Here is a 16,285-nt window from a genome sequence, read left to right on the forward strand (position 1 = left end):
CCAGCTAATGGACCAAGGAGTTTTGGTTAGTCTCAAGTAGGGATGGGTCGGTACCGGTTCTCGGTTCCTACGGTTCTCAGCATTTTAACGGGCACTGAGAACCGCAGCTAAAATGTTGGTGCCGGTACCGGTACCGGCAGTATAGCAAAACCCTTTTTGAAAATAGTCCTTCACTTCAACTTAACTGCAGCATGAAATGGCTCAACTCACGTTCAATTAACATATGAATTATTTATTTGGACTTCTGCGGAATAATATTCATCTCTAACTATAAAATAAATTACACGTGAAAATATATAATATTCTCGTCACATCTGTAAACAAAGTACGTTTTTCATTCAAAACAACAGTTGAAAGTGCCATAGATGTAGTTCTTCGATGTGTGCAACTCTTAACGTGTCTCTGTTTCACCGACGAGAGAGCCAAACGCCCGATCGTGCATCTTCGGTTTTTTTTTGTTCATTGTAAATAAATATGGCGGTGTTGATAAAAGGAAAGACCATAAACAAGGCAAACTGTATTTATTTGTATGCCGCCATATTTTTCGTTTGCCGTGTGTCCGTGAATGTTTATTTTGGACAACTCATGATAACTAATGGTCAATTAGGTTAGGTTAGCTACATTATAAATACTTTAAAACATTGTGGACGGTTGATTTGTTAGGATAGCTACATTAAAGATACTGTGAAATCATGTAAACGGTTTCCTAGCGCTGGATAGCTACATATTAAAAAGTTATTTGCTAAGCAACCATAAAATGATTTTACAGTATTTTTAATGTAGCTTTACTTATCTAATATAACCAACCATCCACAATGTTTTAAAGTATTTATAATGTAGCTAATCTATCCTAATCGACCGCAAAATTTAATGCCACACCGGTTTATACAATGAGCTAGAATGGCGTATGATGTATGAGTAAGCTACATCCCAAATAAATACACCTTTTAAGGTACGGAAAAGAAAAGTGAGCATGAACTTCAAGGAACTTCGGGTGTGGCTCTCTCGTCTGTGAAATGACGGCTTACCATTTGTGCAGTGCTGTAGAGTGTAAGTTCACTGCAACTGCAGCCATCTAGCGGAATGGCTAGTAACTTTCTCTTTTAGGCAAACGGGATTGCTTTGAAAGAGGCACGTCTGTTTTTAGTGATAATAGCGTTTACAAAGATCTCGCGGACACGTGATAAAAGTTTTTTTTTGTTTTGTTTTGTTTTGTTTTGTTTTGCAAAGTGGTGTATGGATGGTATATGTATTTTACTATTGACTGGACAAACGAAATGCTTGTTGAAACTTGTAAGTTATAATTATTCCGGCAAAATAGTACAAATTGTGTAAGAAATGTCATCAGAAGTGTGGCAGTAATTGACTTGACTGTGCAAACAAACTGAATTCGATGTAGACAATTAATTATTTTAATACTTTGAAAGTTCACCATCCATTTAATTTATTTCCATTATTGTAATATTTTCTTTTTATTCCTATGTTTTAAAGGTGGGTGTATGTAGCTTTCTTGAGGTAATTGCTAGATTAATATAGTAATTTTTAGTTTTATTTAGTGTTCTCTATATTATTTAGAATTATTTTTCACTAATACAAATTACATTTGCATTAGGTTGGTGTGTTTGCTGTAGCTTGAAAACTGTACTAAACCTTTTAATTTGTTTTGATAGCATCTTTAAAGACTGAAACATTATGCCAATGCATTTCTTTGTAAGCATACAATAAAAACATTGAGGAAAAAACAATACAAATAAATTATTATTTTTCAGTGTTAGGAAAATAAATTGTTGAAGATGGAAGTCTAGATACAGGCTTTTTAGTGCTTTTTTGTAATCGAAAAAATAAATAGTTTATTACTTGAAAGTTGAAACACCTCAGAAATAATGTGTAAATAATGTTTATTTTATTTTTGAAGTCAGAACCGAGGACCAAGAACTGAGAACCGATTTTTAAGAACCGGTACCGAACCGACAACCGGGAAGAAACAGGAATTGACCCATCACTAGTCTCAAGAGAAGATATAGGCGCAAGCTGTTATCCTCCCTTCTTTCTGCAAACGATGATGGCCAAGGTCTTATCCAAAAATTAAAGAAAATTAATCTATTGGATGTAGTTGGATGGGTGGCAAATACCTGGAACGAGTTAGAGCCATTAACACTAGTTCGTTCCTGGCGAAAATGCCTTGATCATGAGGGAAATGAGTTTGTTGAACAAGATGCAGAAAATGTAAACTTACTCGACCTCCTGAAAAGAGTTCCTGGATGTGCAGAAGCCAATGAAAATGACGTCGAACAATGGTTCCAGAATGATACAGAGGAAGACATTATGAACGATGCAGAAATAATTGCGGCTGTCATAGTTCATGAAAAAATGCCGGAAAATGAAGACATTGACGATGAGGACTTCACCGTACAAACTCCGAAAATATCACATAGTGAGGGACTAAAGGCTGTCGAAACCGCCCTTCAGTATTTTGATCAACAAGGTGCGTCTGTAATGGACTTACTGTTCCTTCGTCGTCTTCGTGATGAAGCAGAAAAATGCAGAGTGCAGTGTGAAAAACAACAGGATATTACACGTTTCTTTAAAAAAAACTAGGCAGTTTTGCAAATTCGGCAAGTTAATTTTTATTACAGACTGTTTTATGCTTTCATGAAGTATTTTTCTGAATTCTGTCTTATTATGTAAATTATTGTTCACTGTGTATTCATTAATGTTCATTTTGATGTAGCAAAGTGTGTATGCCTTCATAAAGTACGTACTTTTACTTCGTTTAAAGATACAATAGAACCTCGTTAATCTGTGATGCGCTAATTCAGGAATTGAATAATCCGGGACGATTTAAAAGTGCAGAAAAAAAAGAGAAGTAAAAATTGTCAGCCCTTAAAATTAACGTCACACGGGGGCGGTGACCAGCAAACACTGCAAGCCATCGTGTGGGCCGCCAAACTCTGCAAGGCTGTTTGTACTGACCCTTTGTGTCGCCCCTCTTTCAGCTGTCACATTTGTCACTCTTTAAACTTGAGGGGGACTTCTGCTTCCCTTCTCCCTTTGTTTGTTCCCACCTGCCAACAATGCAGGGCAGGCGCAGGCGCCTGGGGAGTGACGTGTCTGGCTGGCATTCGGCTGTACCAAGAGGAGGAGGGGGGGGGGGGGGGGGGGGGGGCTACCCAAAAATTTATGTGTGCAAGGTCAGCATGATTTTATCTTTCTCTCTTTGGCTGTTGTAAATGATCGTGAACTAATGGCTAGACAATGCTGTATTTTTTTAAGCCGAGACACTAATTCGAAGACGGCCCTTACCCTGAACAGATTATCCTGGTTTTTTTTTTTATCAGATTACAATTATCCGGGCATAGGCGGGTGTCAATTAACACGAATAATGGGGAGTTTACTATTTTTTACCATCTGCTACTAAGGCGCAGTAAGCCTCGGGAGATGTTACGTCACATGACCTTGGCCTTAACCCAGCTGCACGCCGGTGTCTGAGAAGCTTGACAAGAACTTCCGGACTTTTAATCGCTAGTCCGTGAAATTCGGTAATCCGTGATTATCTCGGTCCCGACCATCACGTATTAACAAGGTTCTACTGTATTTGAACAGTTAATTCTTTGTTGTATTTTCAAGTAAACAATACATGCAAGTAGAGTACCGTATTTTCTGAAGAAGCATTCATACTTATTCTTTTTAACACCATTCCCGATAACTCTGCATATTCACAAACTCAGCCAACCTTCGGTCCACATTAGGCTGAGTTTTCGGGACTCTACTGTACTGTAATGAAAACAAAGTAATTGATACTAGGGTGGCTTTGGCGGGATTCATTACTCGTGACGTCTTACGACGAAGTGAAACAAAGGTGGAAAAGGAAATGGGATGAACATACTATTTATTCTGCCTTTTCAACGGGTTTGAACACACACATTCACGTAATTTTACGTAATACAAGGGCGTGAATTGTTCTGCGTTTTCAATCCATTCCTTTCCATTCCAGTCCATTTAACAATCACATGACTTGCGCAGTCTTTTATTGGAAATGAAATAAGAAACGGAACAGCGAAGCAGACTTGGTCTGGCAGCATGACCACCATTCTCTTTTGTTCGTTAAAAAGTAAAATTTGTATTTTGCCGTAATAATCAACATTTCAGTATGCTATTAAACATTACCGAACAAAATATTATGACTAAATTAAAGGTAATGCTTTTAATAACTTGACCGTAATATTGTATATGTAAACAAAACCAATTTTGTAGGTTAGGTTCGAACGTATTTTATTATGTATTATGCTTACGTAATTTAAAAATTAAATATGGCAGTTTTTCTTTCAGGATGAATTGGAATTTCATATAACAGATTTTATTCACAGTTTCGGTTATTGATATGGTTTTGGATGGTTGACTATCGGCTAGTCTAATATCTCTTAATGATTGCATCATGTTTGCTTTGTGTTACGCCGAATCATTTTTCGTCCAAACAGGCAGACGTGTTTGGTATTTTTAAAACATTTAAACTAAAATAATGGCAGTGTGTGTGTAATGTTCAAAATATAAGAATACAACTATCAATATCAAATTTAGTTTCCATACCAAATTGAGTTGTTACCGGAACAAAAAAAAAATTATCTTTTTTTTCTTGAAATTATTTTTCTCGCTTGCTGTTCGAGAATGCAATATTTCTCAAAAATTTTCTTGAGGTTCAAGATCTCGCACAAAACTAATAATAATAATAATAATAATAATAATAATAATAATAATAATAATAATAATAATAATAATAATAATAATAAATGTGGTGTGAGCTGAATTTCCTGTCTGTTGGTCCGGGCCAGGACTGGAACTTCCCTTCCAAACAGTATCTTAAATATTTTAATGAGCACAAACATTGGAGTTTAGGTCCAAGGCGAGACATTGGTATGCCAATCTAAATCTCTCCGAGCACAATAAAGTATTTGTGTACAACTGTTGTCAAGACACTACAGGTCTTTATCTATACTAATATTATAAAGCTGAAGAGTTTGTTTGTTTGTTTGGACGCGCTAATCTCAGGAACCACTGGTCCGATTTGAAAAATTCTTTCAGTGTTGGATAGTAAATTTATCGAGGAAGGCTATAGGCTATATTATATTATCAATAACATTAGGGATCCTTACTAAAAGTCCCATTTAGAATCAAATGCATTGGAGGGTGTTAGATACAACATGCAGTACACGTAAGAAGTGTGTATTGAAAATGCCGCAGGCGCATAGAAGTTTATTTCCTATTGCCTATTAACATTGTTGCCACGCACTAGATGCCTTATCATTCTTAATTTTCCCATACAAGTAAAAAACACCCGTGTGATATTAACAACGAAGCAATCAGTACCCTCATAAGAGTTCAATTAGTATTTAAATACTTTACATCACTTTAAATCGCAAACCTAAACTATTTTTTTTTTCCTCTCTCTGTGTTTTATTTGTTTTTTTATTGCTCTTTTTTACAAGTATATAAGTATATTTTACAGACTTGAAACTTCACAGTAATGTTCCTTATGTTACGCAGGATAACATTTTCCGAAAATTAGATCCCATGGGTTGTTAAAACCAGGCAACAGTGGGTACTTTGTCTGCATGAGAACAGGATTTTGCATTGTTCATGCCTTCTGCGTCTCCATGGCAACGGGCATCGCGCGGCAGTGGCGTACCCACAAGGAGGGGCATGTATAATGAGCGGCGCAAGAGTAATCTGCCTGTAGACTGCCGTAGCGAAGTACGGGTACATCAGTTGTACGTTGCGTGCACGAGTCGGGAAACCATCGGTGCTATTCATTTTCTCTCCGGTACATTATACAGCATTGTAATAAATTTTCACTGAATTTTTTTTTATTTACCATTACTGTAAATGGGAGATGTGGCTTAATTTTTTTCCATTAGTATAGCCGTGCGAAGCCGGGTCGGGCAGCTTGTCCTCAATAATTATGTTTGTCATTCAATTTTTCAGTACCGTCAAACCATCATAAATTGAGCGGCAAACTTTACTTGTAACAGGTTTGTAGCAGTCCGTTTATTTGACCATCACTAAAAGCCAGGTGAACGCTACTCTACCATCTCCAACATCCGAAAATTCAGGAAGAAAATTTGTGTACAAGTTTAGTGGCCATTTGAACATGAAAGAGAAGTAAAAATTAGAAAAATTGTGATTTATTCCACACATTTTCAGTAATTTGCTTCTTGATTTTTTTTAAAATTGGTAATAAAATAATCATTCACTGTTATTGTCCTATTGACTAATTGTTATGGTCATTGTAGTATAAAATAATAATTTTCTGATAAAACTAGGCTCAAATATGGAATATCTTTGGATCATTGTAAAGTTTGTATTGGGGTAAATATGAACAATGTAATTTGCCTCTTGAATGACTTCTGCAACTTATCACAGCCAAATGTTTTGTGTGAAATTTACGATTTTTATAGTCTACCATCTATATACCGAAAGTCTCCGGGATGATTATGAACTGGGGTAATTGTGAATAAGCATTTCAGGTAGTCTATATTCAACCCACATCACCAAAAACGCAATAACTAATTGCAATTGAAGTATAGAAGTGAAACAATAGATTTATGGTGGTTATACATGGTCTATGTGCTCCTGGAAGCTGTCAGTATTTGAAAATAGTAAAATTTTTCACAATTATCCCTTACTGTGTGTAGCACCCAATATTTTTTTTACAAAAGTTAACATAAAACGCAAAATGGTTGGATCGCATTGCTGGACCGATCTGACCCGCTATATTCTGATATATTCATATAGATTACTTTCGTATTCTCAGACACACTGCTCTTCAGGGAAGCAATTGAATGTAAAAAAAAAAGTAAATACCTTAGTGCACGTTCTTATTTTTATGTAGTTTGGTTAATCCCCACATAATATTTTTTGAAATGAGTCTAAGGTACAACATGTTTTATGAACGAAGGCACTGAATAACTTTGTTTCCAAATGCATATGTAGCAATTCTTTAAATTGGCTGTAGTAACTTAATAAAATACCGCAATTTTAAACTTATATGAAATTAAAATTTTTTGAGAAGGTGAGAATGCCTATCTGAAAAGCAAAAATCATATTTCAGCAAACTAAAATATTTCATTTTTGGAAGGAAAATATAAATAAATATATAAATAAATAAAAATATATGTATATATGTATATGTATATACATGTGTGTATGTGTGTATTTATATAAATAAATAAAATATATATATGTATATATGTGTATGTATGAGTGTATGTGTGTGTATATGCATATGTATATGTATATGTATATATATATATATATATATATATATATATATATATATATATACACACACACACACACACACACACACAATTTAGAACAATAAACTGGTCTTGACTTACATTTATTGTAAGCTAAGTACATATTATTAAAATTCTTTCACTAAACATTTGTTTACAGAGATTGTGTGTGTTCCCCACCCTCCACTGACCCAAAGTTCTACACTGAGGTTGGTATGCATGTAGACTGCTTCTATAGGGCGTACCAAAAAAAACATACTCTGCCTTGTAAAAATTTGAGAATATTTCAATTTCATGACTGACAATGGAATAAATGAATTACTTCAGTCAGCATTGCCAAGGTATTTTGCAACCTAGCTTACCATAACACTCATTCATAATTGCCTCAAACCACTGTCTAAGTTAATGTTGGTAAATAAAATAAAAGCAGTGCACCACGACAGGGAAGTGCACTCACTCTCTGCCGCCTCGTCCGTCTGGTCGAGGTTGGTGGAGCGCAGCAGCTCGTCGATGAGGCTGTCCGGGTTGACGCGTGTCACCTCCACGCGGCCGTGCGCCCCACCGGCTCCGGCGACCGCGCCCCCCTCGTCGAGCGCCTTCCTGCGCCGCTCCAGAGCTGCCTTGGCACGGTCCAGCGAGCCCGTCTCGCTGAGGCCCGAGCCCGAGCTGGGGTTCCTGCAACACCGGCCACTCGTACCTCCCTGCTCCGCGACGACAGCCTTTACCTCTCCTGCAGCTTCCAACTATGCTTAGCAAACACACCACTTTAGTACTTCTTTTTACCACTTCAAGTGTAATGCTTACCGAAACATTTTCCAATTTTCAACATTTGCAGCTATGAAAACAACTATTTTCAGTATGATAAGCTATCGTTGCACAATTGTGCACTCGGATGAAGGAGTTTCTGTTTGTCACTTGCATAAGTGAATGTGTAAAAATTAAAGCTGGTTTGAAGATTTACACTTGGAGACAACATGTACAGTCAAAGATGTGAAATTTAGTGACAAGCTTCCATATGCCAGGCATGAAGCGTCTTGCATATCCTACGAGACAGCTCGAGTCCTAAAACTGTAAGCTCTGTACCTGAGGAGTGAAGGCAGGAGTAACACCCTGCCACCTCATAGGCCAAGCAGATGACATACCAAACAAATAATAAAACTAATGTAATGAGCCTCTAAATAGAATATTATATTAAGGTTAAAAGAAAACTACTCCTCTCATCGGCTGCCTGTGATTGGGGCAACAACTGCAGTGGTAATGCACATCAAGTTAGACATTCAAAATTTTTAAATCGCAAATAATAAATACGAATATAAACAGAAAAAGAAAAAGTAAAAAGCTGCACAGCCTAGTAATGTTAACTTAAACATATCAACAGACTAGTAGTGTGGCATAGAGGAGGATGTACAGGCAAGGAAAACATTCCGGTCAGCCGGTCGCTGATGCACACTACATGGAGGAAGCCTGGCTTCTCTCAACTTGACACGGACTCTTCAAAATGGCTTCAAGCATAAGTAGTAGTACTCAGTGCCTCCACACTCAAACCAGCAGAGAGAGTGAAGAGCCAGTATACAGTGTCGTGTCCTGATAACTGGGTGTCACCACCCAGATTACTGTGTCAGGTGGTACTGAATGTCTTCTGATCACCTCGTCAAGGAGTGTGTGTTAAGATTGTGGCTGCCGCATCACACCCTGACAGCTAGGTGGTGAGCCTGCCTACGTTTCAAGCACTGCTATTTAGTACAATTTATTGCACTGTGTCATCAACTTGGGATGGATACTGACAATTATACTTTAGGTAAACTTCTCATATTTGATATTACTGGTGTTGCAGTATTCCTGTGTGTGTGTGTAAATGAAAACATGAAATCTTTAAACCCCTTTAATATAAGATATTATAAGTGAAAAACCAAATACATAACCTAAAATTTATACATATATATTTAGTATTTAAATGACTGGAATATAACCTACAATAAGTTAATTAACACCTTCAAACAGCAATGCTCAATCAAACAAAAATGTGATGCATGAATAGAGGCATATCAGGATTGATTATTTATACAAAAGATTTTATAGATCATTTTATAGCACCTTAATAAACACAATTTTATTTTAAGCATTTATTTTTTAAGATTAGTCCACTAATTCTAAGATCATGGTACTGTTTAGTTTTATGGAATCACTTTGCAGGTAAAATTGCTAAAAATAAAAAATGCATTAAAAAATTAAATTAAAAAGTGGGTATATTAGTTTAAAAATTGTAACAGCCCAATAAACTACATGCCAAGTGCAGATATACGTTCAAAATGCAAGTTGAAAGGATCATAGGCAGCAAAAGATAATAAAATAAAACCACTACATAAGGCTGGTTCAAACATATGAAGCACACAGCAGGTACAGACAGCGACTGCAGCAATGCATCTACACACCAACCGAGCAGGGAGCACGAACGCACAACACGCAAGCACGGACACACATACACGAGCACAGTGCTACTTCTCCGCAGCAGTGGCGGGGGCAGCACCATAGCATCGCTCTCCTCCGGTTGGTCATCGGGGCTGATGGCGACCATCGGCAGCTTTGGGTTGCTCTCAAACAGTTTGTGCCTGCCGAAGCCCCTGGACATGTCGCACAACAAATCATCCACTTAGTCGCGTTTCGAAGCCAAACAACCCAGCATACCGCATGAGCATCTCTCTCAACGTTGCTCAGGTGCAACTAAAATACCTGGATCCCTTGGAAAAATGTTCTGACAAAGGTCTTAAGAAAAAAATTAGATGGTTACAACAACACAGTAAAATATAAGAAACATACTTAATTTTTGCAACATAGAATTATATGTACCTAGTTTAACAAGAAGAAGATGGTAACATAAAAAATGTTTCACCTCATAACCAATCAACTACTCACAATATCACACAGTCAACACAATACAATGTGACATTAAAAGATGACGAAATACTACACCCACTTAAGTGGGCTCCACGAGTGTGTTGATACGTGCACTGCAACTCCACACAGCACAGTGCTTGCCTTCCCGGCGAGGAAACACCATAGTGCGAATCCAGAATACAGCAGCGTGATGAGAATGTCGACAGGCTAGCACAGGAACTGTGTGAGACGAACAAGAAAATGGATCCAGTGGGGAGGAAGGCTTTCCTTAAAAATCACATCCGTGAGCACGGTAGAGCATACATTGTATGAAGAAATAAAGTGTAAATGCAGAATGAGAAAACTTTTTTTTAAGTTTATGCTGTTTCACTTACTTTTGAAGTGAAACTTCTTTTCTGAGGGGACTACAATTTTTTGTGTTGCGAAAATTCCGATTCCATGAGGGGAATAGTTATGTACGTGGTAGGGGAACCATCAGAGGAGTGGAATAGTTAGGTACAGGGTGGGGGAATCGGTAGAGGAGGAGACAGCATACTTGCACGTTTGCATACTTACATACTAGCACACTTGCATACTTTCACACTTGCATACTTGCCCAATAGCATAATTTAGCACTTGTATACTTTCATATAAATTTTTTTTGATCTGCGACCTCAGCCAAAGAGAATTATGTTTTCTATACCTAATAACATAATAGGAAAAAATTTTCACTTCTGTAGTACGTGGACTCCACGCACACATTTTTTTTTTTATCAAACAGTAATTAAATCAATATTTTCTTGGTCAATTTTAAAATAAAATATTTTAACTCTCAAGATTTTATGCCTGAAAGTATGTACTCCACATTGCTGTAATTTATAGAAACACCAAAATCAATTTTTAAGTCAATTCACTTCCAAAAATATTTCAAGGTACATGAAAAATGCAAACACACATTTTCCAATTCATTTATTGCAGGTATCACAAAGAAAAAAAATATATCTTATGTAAATATAAACAAAACATAAACAGGCATGAAGATCAAAATGTATCCCAACTTAAAACTGTTATAACTGTTTAAAAATTTAAAATATTAATGGGAGGATAAAATTATTATTGTGAGAAACAAACAAAAAAGTTAAATATAAAACTGACAAAAAATCTTTAAAATTAATTTAAAGAGGTAAATATGATACCCACTTGTATCATATAAACTGATACGCCCCTCGTACCCTAAAATTATATTATTTTAGTTTAATAAAAAAAAGGGCCTAGAAAACATCTGGGCAAAATTATAAAAAAAAAAAGTATTACCAGAGGAGGCACGAGGTGGTGAACAAGACAAATTTATACTCCCTGCACACAAACAACTTCGGAGCTAGTGGATTGTTTAAATAGAATAAGGTATATGATAAATAAATAAACACTACATAAGTAGATTGGTCTATAGGTTCCCTGTTTTATTTAAAAAGGTAAATTAACTCTTTTGTTTTGGTTTCACAATAAAATGGTATTCAAATTCAAAGGGGGGACGGCCCAATATTATTAAAAGACATTATATTATACCGTTAACAATAAAAAATGACATTTTATAGCAGGTTAGTTTCCATCCACTTATTACAGTATCAATTTCACATTTTCTTATTTGATAAGTTCTCTATGGCACTGCTCGCTGGTATTCGTTTAAATAATTTGTTTCGTTGGCGGTAGGGAGAAGTTATATGTTAAATATCACCCGGGGCTTCAAGTTGGACATCTGGCTGGGAGGAAGCTCTTCTTAGAGAGAAATAATGTTGGAGGTCATGGACAACATGATGGGTGCAATTTCGGCGCCTAAATGTTGGACCCTGTCTGAAACACAAGCCAAATTCCAAACGAATTAGACCTGCTTCCAGACAGTCAAACACAGTCGGCGCGAAAAGGCCAACAAACGGGAATTCGGGGAGGAAAAATAGACCGAAGTAACTCACCAAACCGGGTGTAGCTCCAGGGCTCAGGAGATGTCTCGCGCCGACATCAGAAAGGCGCGGACCGAGAATTGCGCGGATGACGCGGCAGAAATCATAATTTAGGAAGATCAAAAAGGAAATTAAAAAACTTTAAATTAAAACATGACTTGTTTTCTAATCACTACTACTGACTGGCTACTACTGAATTATTGGACTTGAGATCACATCCGTTAACACAGCTGACTACATTCCTTATTCCCACGAGTTCGTCGTTGCCGCGAAAAAGTCTCTTAACCGAGGTGATGCCGAGATGACGCGGTAAGTAGCCAAAGTCAAGAGTACTAAGTGCCGCAGAGGCGGACAAAACTCCTAATTAAAACGGGCGGTCGGCCCTAGGGAAAAAGAGGGGGAAGGTTCGGCTCTGGGCCGGAAACTTCCAGAGGTGACCGAGTGGTCGTAGCCACAACTTCTGTTGTTTGCGCCGAAGGGCGACTGCAGCGGTCTCTAGCGGCAGGCACAGGAAGCAACATACAATCGACTTTTACAGGCCGCGAGGAGGAAGCATAGGGCCTTATGGCGTAGCCGGTGCTACACTCTGGCAGCCTAAAGGGGAAGGGCAGAAGGAGGTAAGCGAAATCACCACTAGGTGTCGCGGGCGTCAGCTCCACTCGCTGGCGACCAGAACAGACGTTACTGTTTCTGCCGCTAGATGTCGTGGGCGGTCCATCTCTGCACACATTTTTTCTTATGGCAAATCGACCTTGAAAACGGCCACTGCCTGACAGGTTCACGTCAGTTCAATGGTCCAGGGCTAAATTCTTAGAATCAAGGTGGGTAGCTGTGGGGGAGAGGGGGTACAAAAAACGCAACCAGCCTGGGAACGAGCATCCTAATGTGACTTTCGAGGAGAGAACCTAAGACGTATGCGTGACGGTAAAAGCTATGGTAAGCTCGTCTCTGAGAAATGGTAACAACTCGTCCAGAGCTGTTGTATGCAGTTTTAGTCATGCAGGGAAATAATGTTACAGGCCGGGGACGTGACTGTAAGCGGGAGAAATGTCATATGGGCTGCTAACGTCTACATTAGACTTACAAAATATCAGATAGGTCCCTGAGAAAAGGTGCTTCGGTCCACTGGCGCAAAGTTTAACTAGGTAGAGTACACCAGCCTAACAAAGTGTAAATCACCCTTTTGTAACTAAATTATATATAATATAAAATTTACAAATATAATTTCAGATTATAATAACAATTAAAAAAATGTGCCGAAATACCTAATTTCCAGCACCAAAACCAAGTACATATATGTGTATATATATGTGTGTATATATATCTATATATATATATGTATATATGTGTGTATATATATGTGTGTATATGTGTGTAATATGTGTATATATATATGTGTGTGTGTGTATGTGTGTGTATGTATATATATATATATATATATATATATATATATATATATATATATATATATATATATATATATATATAAACAAAAAATTTGTAAGTAGAAATTTTTGAGGTTTATTTTTGTTTTCTATTTTGGCACACAAAATTTAAACATAAAAATGACCAAACTTTTCAAAAAAAATTTTACCTGTTTTTACTGTTATTTTAATTTTATTTAACTTACACCCTCGACAACAAACAATGTTTATGCACAAATGACACCAATTACTAGTATCTACAGTTATATGTGCATACAGTAATCTTTCAAGGGACTGTGGAAGATAATCAGCCTTGAATGAAAAAGTCCTTAGGCTAAATTGAATGAATACAATATTCTACCACCAGTGAGCAGGGTGGGGCAATGATGTCACATTTAACTCACATTCAGGGGGAGCTGGATTTGGATCTCGGTTCATCAATCATTATTTTGGTTTTCATTAGTTTCCCGAAATCACTCCAGGCAAATGCTTTAGTAGTTCCTTAACAAGAGGCCACTGCGGATTATGTCCTTGATTTTCCTAACTTGTACAGTGTTAGATGTCTGTTATAATCTCCTTGATGAAATGTTAAGACAAGTTAAATGAATAAGGAAACAGTTTTGCAGAAAGGACCATTTGTGTTATAAGTATTTTCCTGACAACATTTTTTATGTTTTACTTCCTGTAAATTACAGCAAAGTTTGAATTAAAATTTATCACTTGTCAGAAAAATATTTTTCATACTAGTCCTGTTAGTAAGAATCATTTAATTTTCCAATCGCTGTAAGTGGCGTCACGTCATGTGTACCCAGCGGCATAGCACCCTCACAGTGTTAGCTGGTATTGTATGGTTCGGATAGTTTTCCACAGTGTGAGCGTGCATAAGTGACTGTCGATACTGATTACTGGCTGTCATTATGGTCCTTGCCTGCATTCTATCACGTACGCACAAATTCAACACACTTCATTATCATGTCATGTTCTGAGCCAAATTCCAACCATAAGAAAACTATCATTATTAATTTTGACAGTTGTGACCTTGCTTTTGTAACTATTTTTGCCTGTATTTGGCATTAAGGGGCCTACCTAGTCAGAAGTGCAACTGTGTTAGTGAGGCGGGATGATAAGCGCAATGCTCGCAGATGCTTTTAGTATGGTATCACCTTTAGACGCAAAGCTCTGAACTGGCACACAATCTTCTCGTCAAACACAGGACAACTATGAAATTTGATAGTGGTGACAGTAACATTGGATGGCAGAGAAATGAAGATAAAGGTGTAATGCAAGGTACTTGGGTGCTTTCAAAAATCTGAAAACACTCATTTTAACCTTTTCAATCTCCTAAAAATACAGTTCAAAAAAGAAATACGAAATAGAAATACCATCTGCCCTCAGCGCATTTTTAAATGCTTTTCGTGAACAGGCACCACACAGATATTTTGAGAAGTTTTCAAATAGGCCCTTAATAAGATAAGAGTAAATGAAAATGTGTATTTTGCTTATAAAAATGATGTCGCTAAAAATTACTGCAGAATGCTGCCTGTCGATGCTTGTGTTCGACACTAGAGTAGTGGATCCATTCCATTCCATAACTAGTTTGTTTACGTTCTCACAATGTTTATTCAGGAAAAGGGGGTGGGATTTTTAAGTAGGCATTTCGACTCATTATTAGGCTGCAAAAAATGCACTTCCGTTTGGAGCGTTAAACACAGCCGCAGTTTTAAACGTTGAAGTTGTAGATCTCTAATATATACTATCTCTTGTATAAGTATTCAGTGTCTTAGTACAGTTATGATAGAGAAAAAAATTTAACTGCAGCATAAATTAAATCACAAATTGCGGTTATAGATTTGGGTAGTCAGATTTTGTTCCTAACAATTACAAAGCCGTTCCATTTAAAATGTAAAAACTGAAATATTGAAAGCATTGTTCTCATGAGAATTTAGCTTGATAGAAGAAAATAGTTGTTAAAGAGAAATAATACTTGTTAAAATAAACTACATTAACCTTCCAGATTACTGTAAACTGTCATGGAATAGGAGGCGTGTTTTTTAAGTAAGTACCGTTTGAAATTAGGGGACTGCAGCGCTGTGGTCGGCATTCCGCACATGCTGGCTGTGTGCCCACATCTGATGGTCTGTCACAAACGCCGTTAAGAAACATTAGACCATGTTTGTGTTTGTTTGTGAGTATTTTAAATTCATCTGCAGATTGAGAATCCCATTGACTGTGAAATATGCTGTGTGATTCATTTTTTAGTGCTAGTGACATGACAGTGGCTAAAATACATCATCAGATCAGTAAAGTTATGGAGAAAACATTCATATAATGACGAAATCATAAAACGTGTGTTCTGTTTCAATTTCTGACCAACTTTTTGCACCAAATCTTCAAAAATGACAGAAGGTCGCACACTTCATTCTTCATCATGAACATTCATACGGCCATCTTTAAAAGCTTAGATCCTATTCCGTACCATTCCATTGGTCATAATGTCAAATTGTTTGGATAATAAATTTAAACCAAAAAGCCATAAGATGAATTTTACATCTCTTGCTTTAAGGGATTTTGTGATGGTGCCGGAAAAAAAGGCAGTGTAAAAACATTACATGTAAGTTTCTAAATCTTTAAAAGAGAAAAACAAATTATATTTATATTTTTACTGTACTGCTAACAAATAAATAAAATAGGGTAATATAATTATTTCTCAATGCAACCAAGTTCACTGAAAATGTTT

The 16,285-nt window shown here is 36.9% G+C and overlaps 1 protein-coding gene across 3 annotated transcripts in view; it reads right to left on the reverse strand.

Moving 5' to 3' along the window:
* Positions 1-16,285, reverse strand: part of LOC134527479 (early estrogen-induced gene 1 protein) — a 134,009-nt gene that overhangs the window by 20,576 nt on the left and 97,148 nt on the right. For all 3 annotated transcript variants that reach the window (XM_063360182.1, XM_063360181.1, XM_063360183.1), the window contains one exon: positions 7,750-7,967. In XM_063360182.1, coding sequence (XP_063216252.1) covers positions 7,750-7,967 — 218 coding nt within the window. The remainder of the gene's footprint in view (positions 1-7,749; positions 7,968-16,285) is intronic.

This window comes from Bacillus rossius, chromosome 1, assembly GCF_032445375.1.
Source record: "Bacillus rossius redtenbacheri isolate Brsri chromosome 1, Brsri_v3, whole genome shotgun sequence".
NCBI lineage: Eukaryota > Metazoa > Arthropoda > Insecta > Phasmatodea > Bacillidae > Bacillus > Bacillus rossius.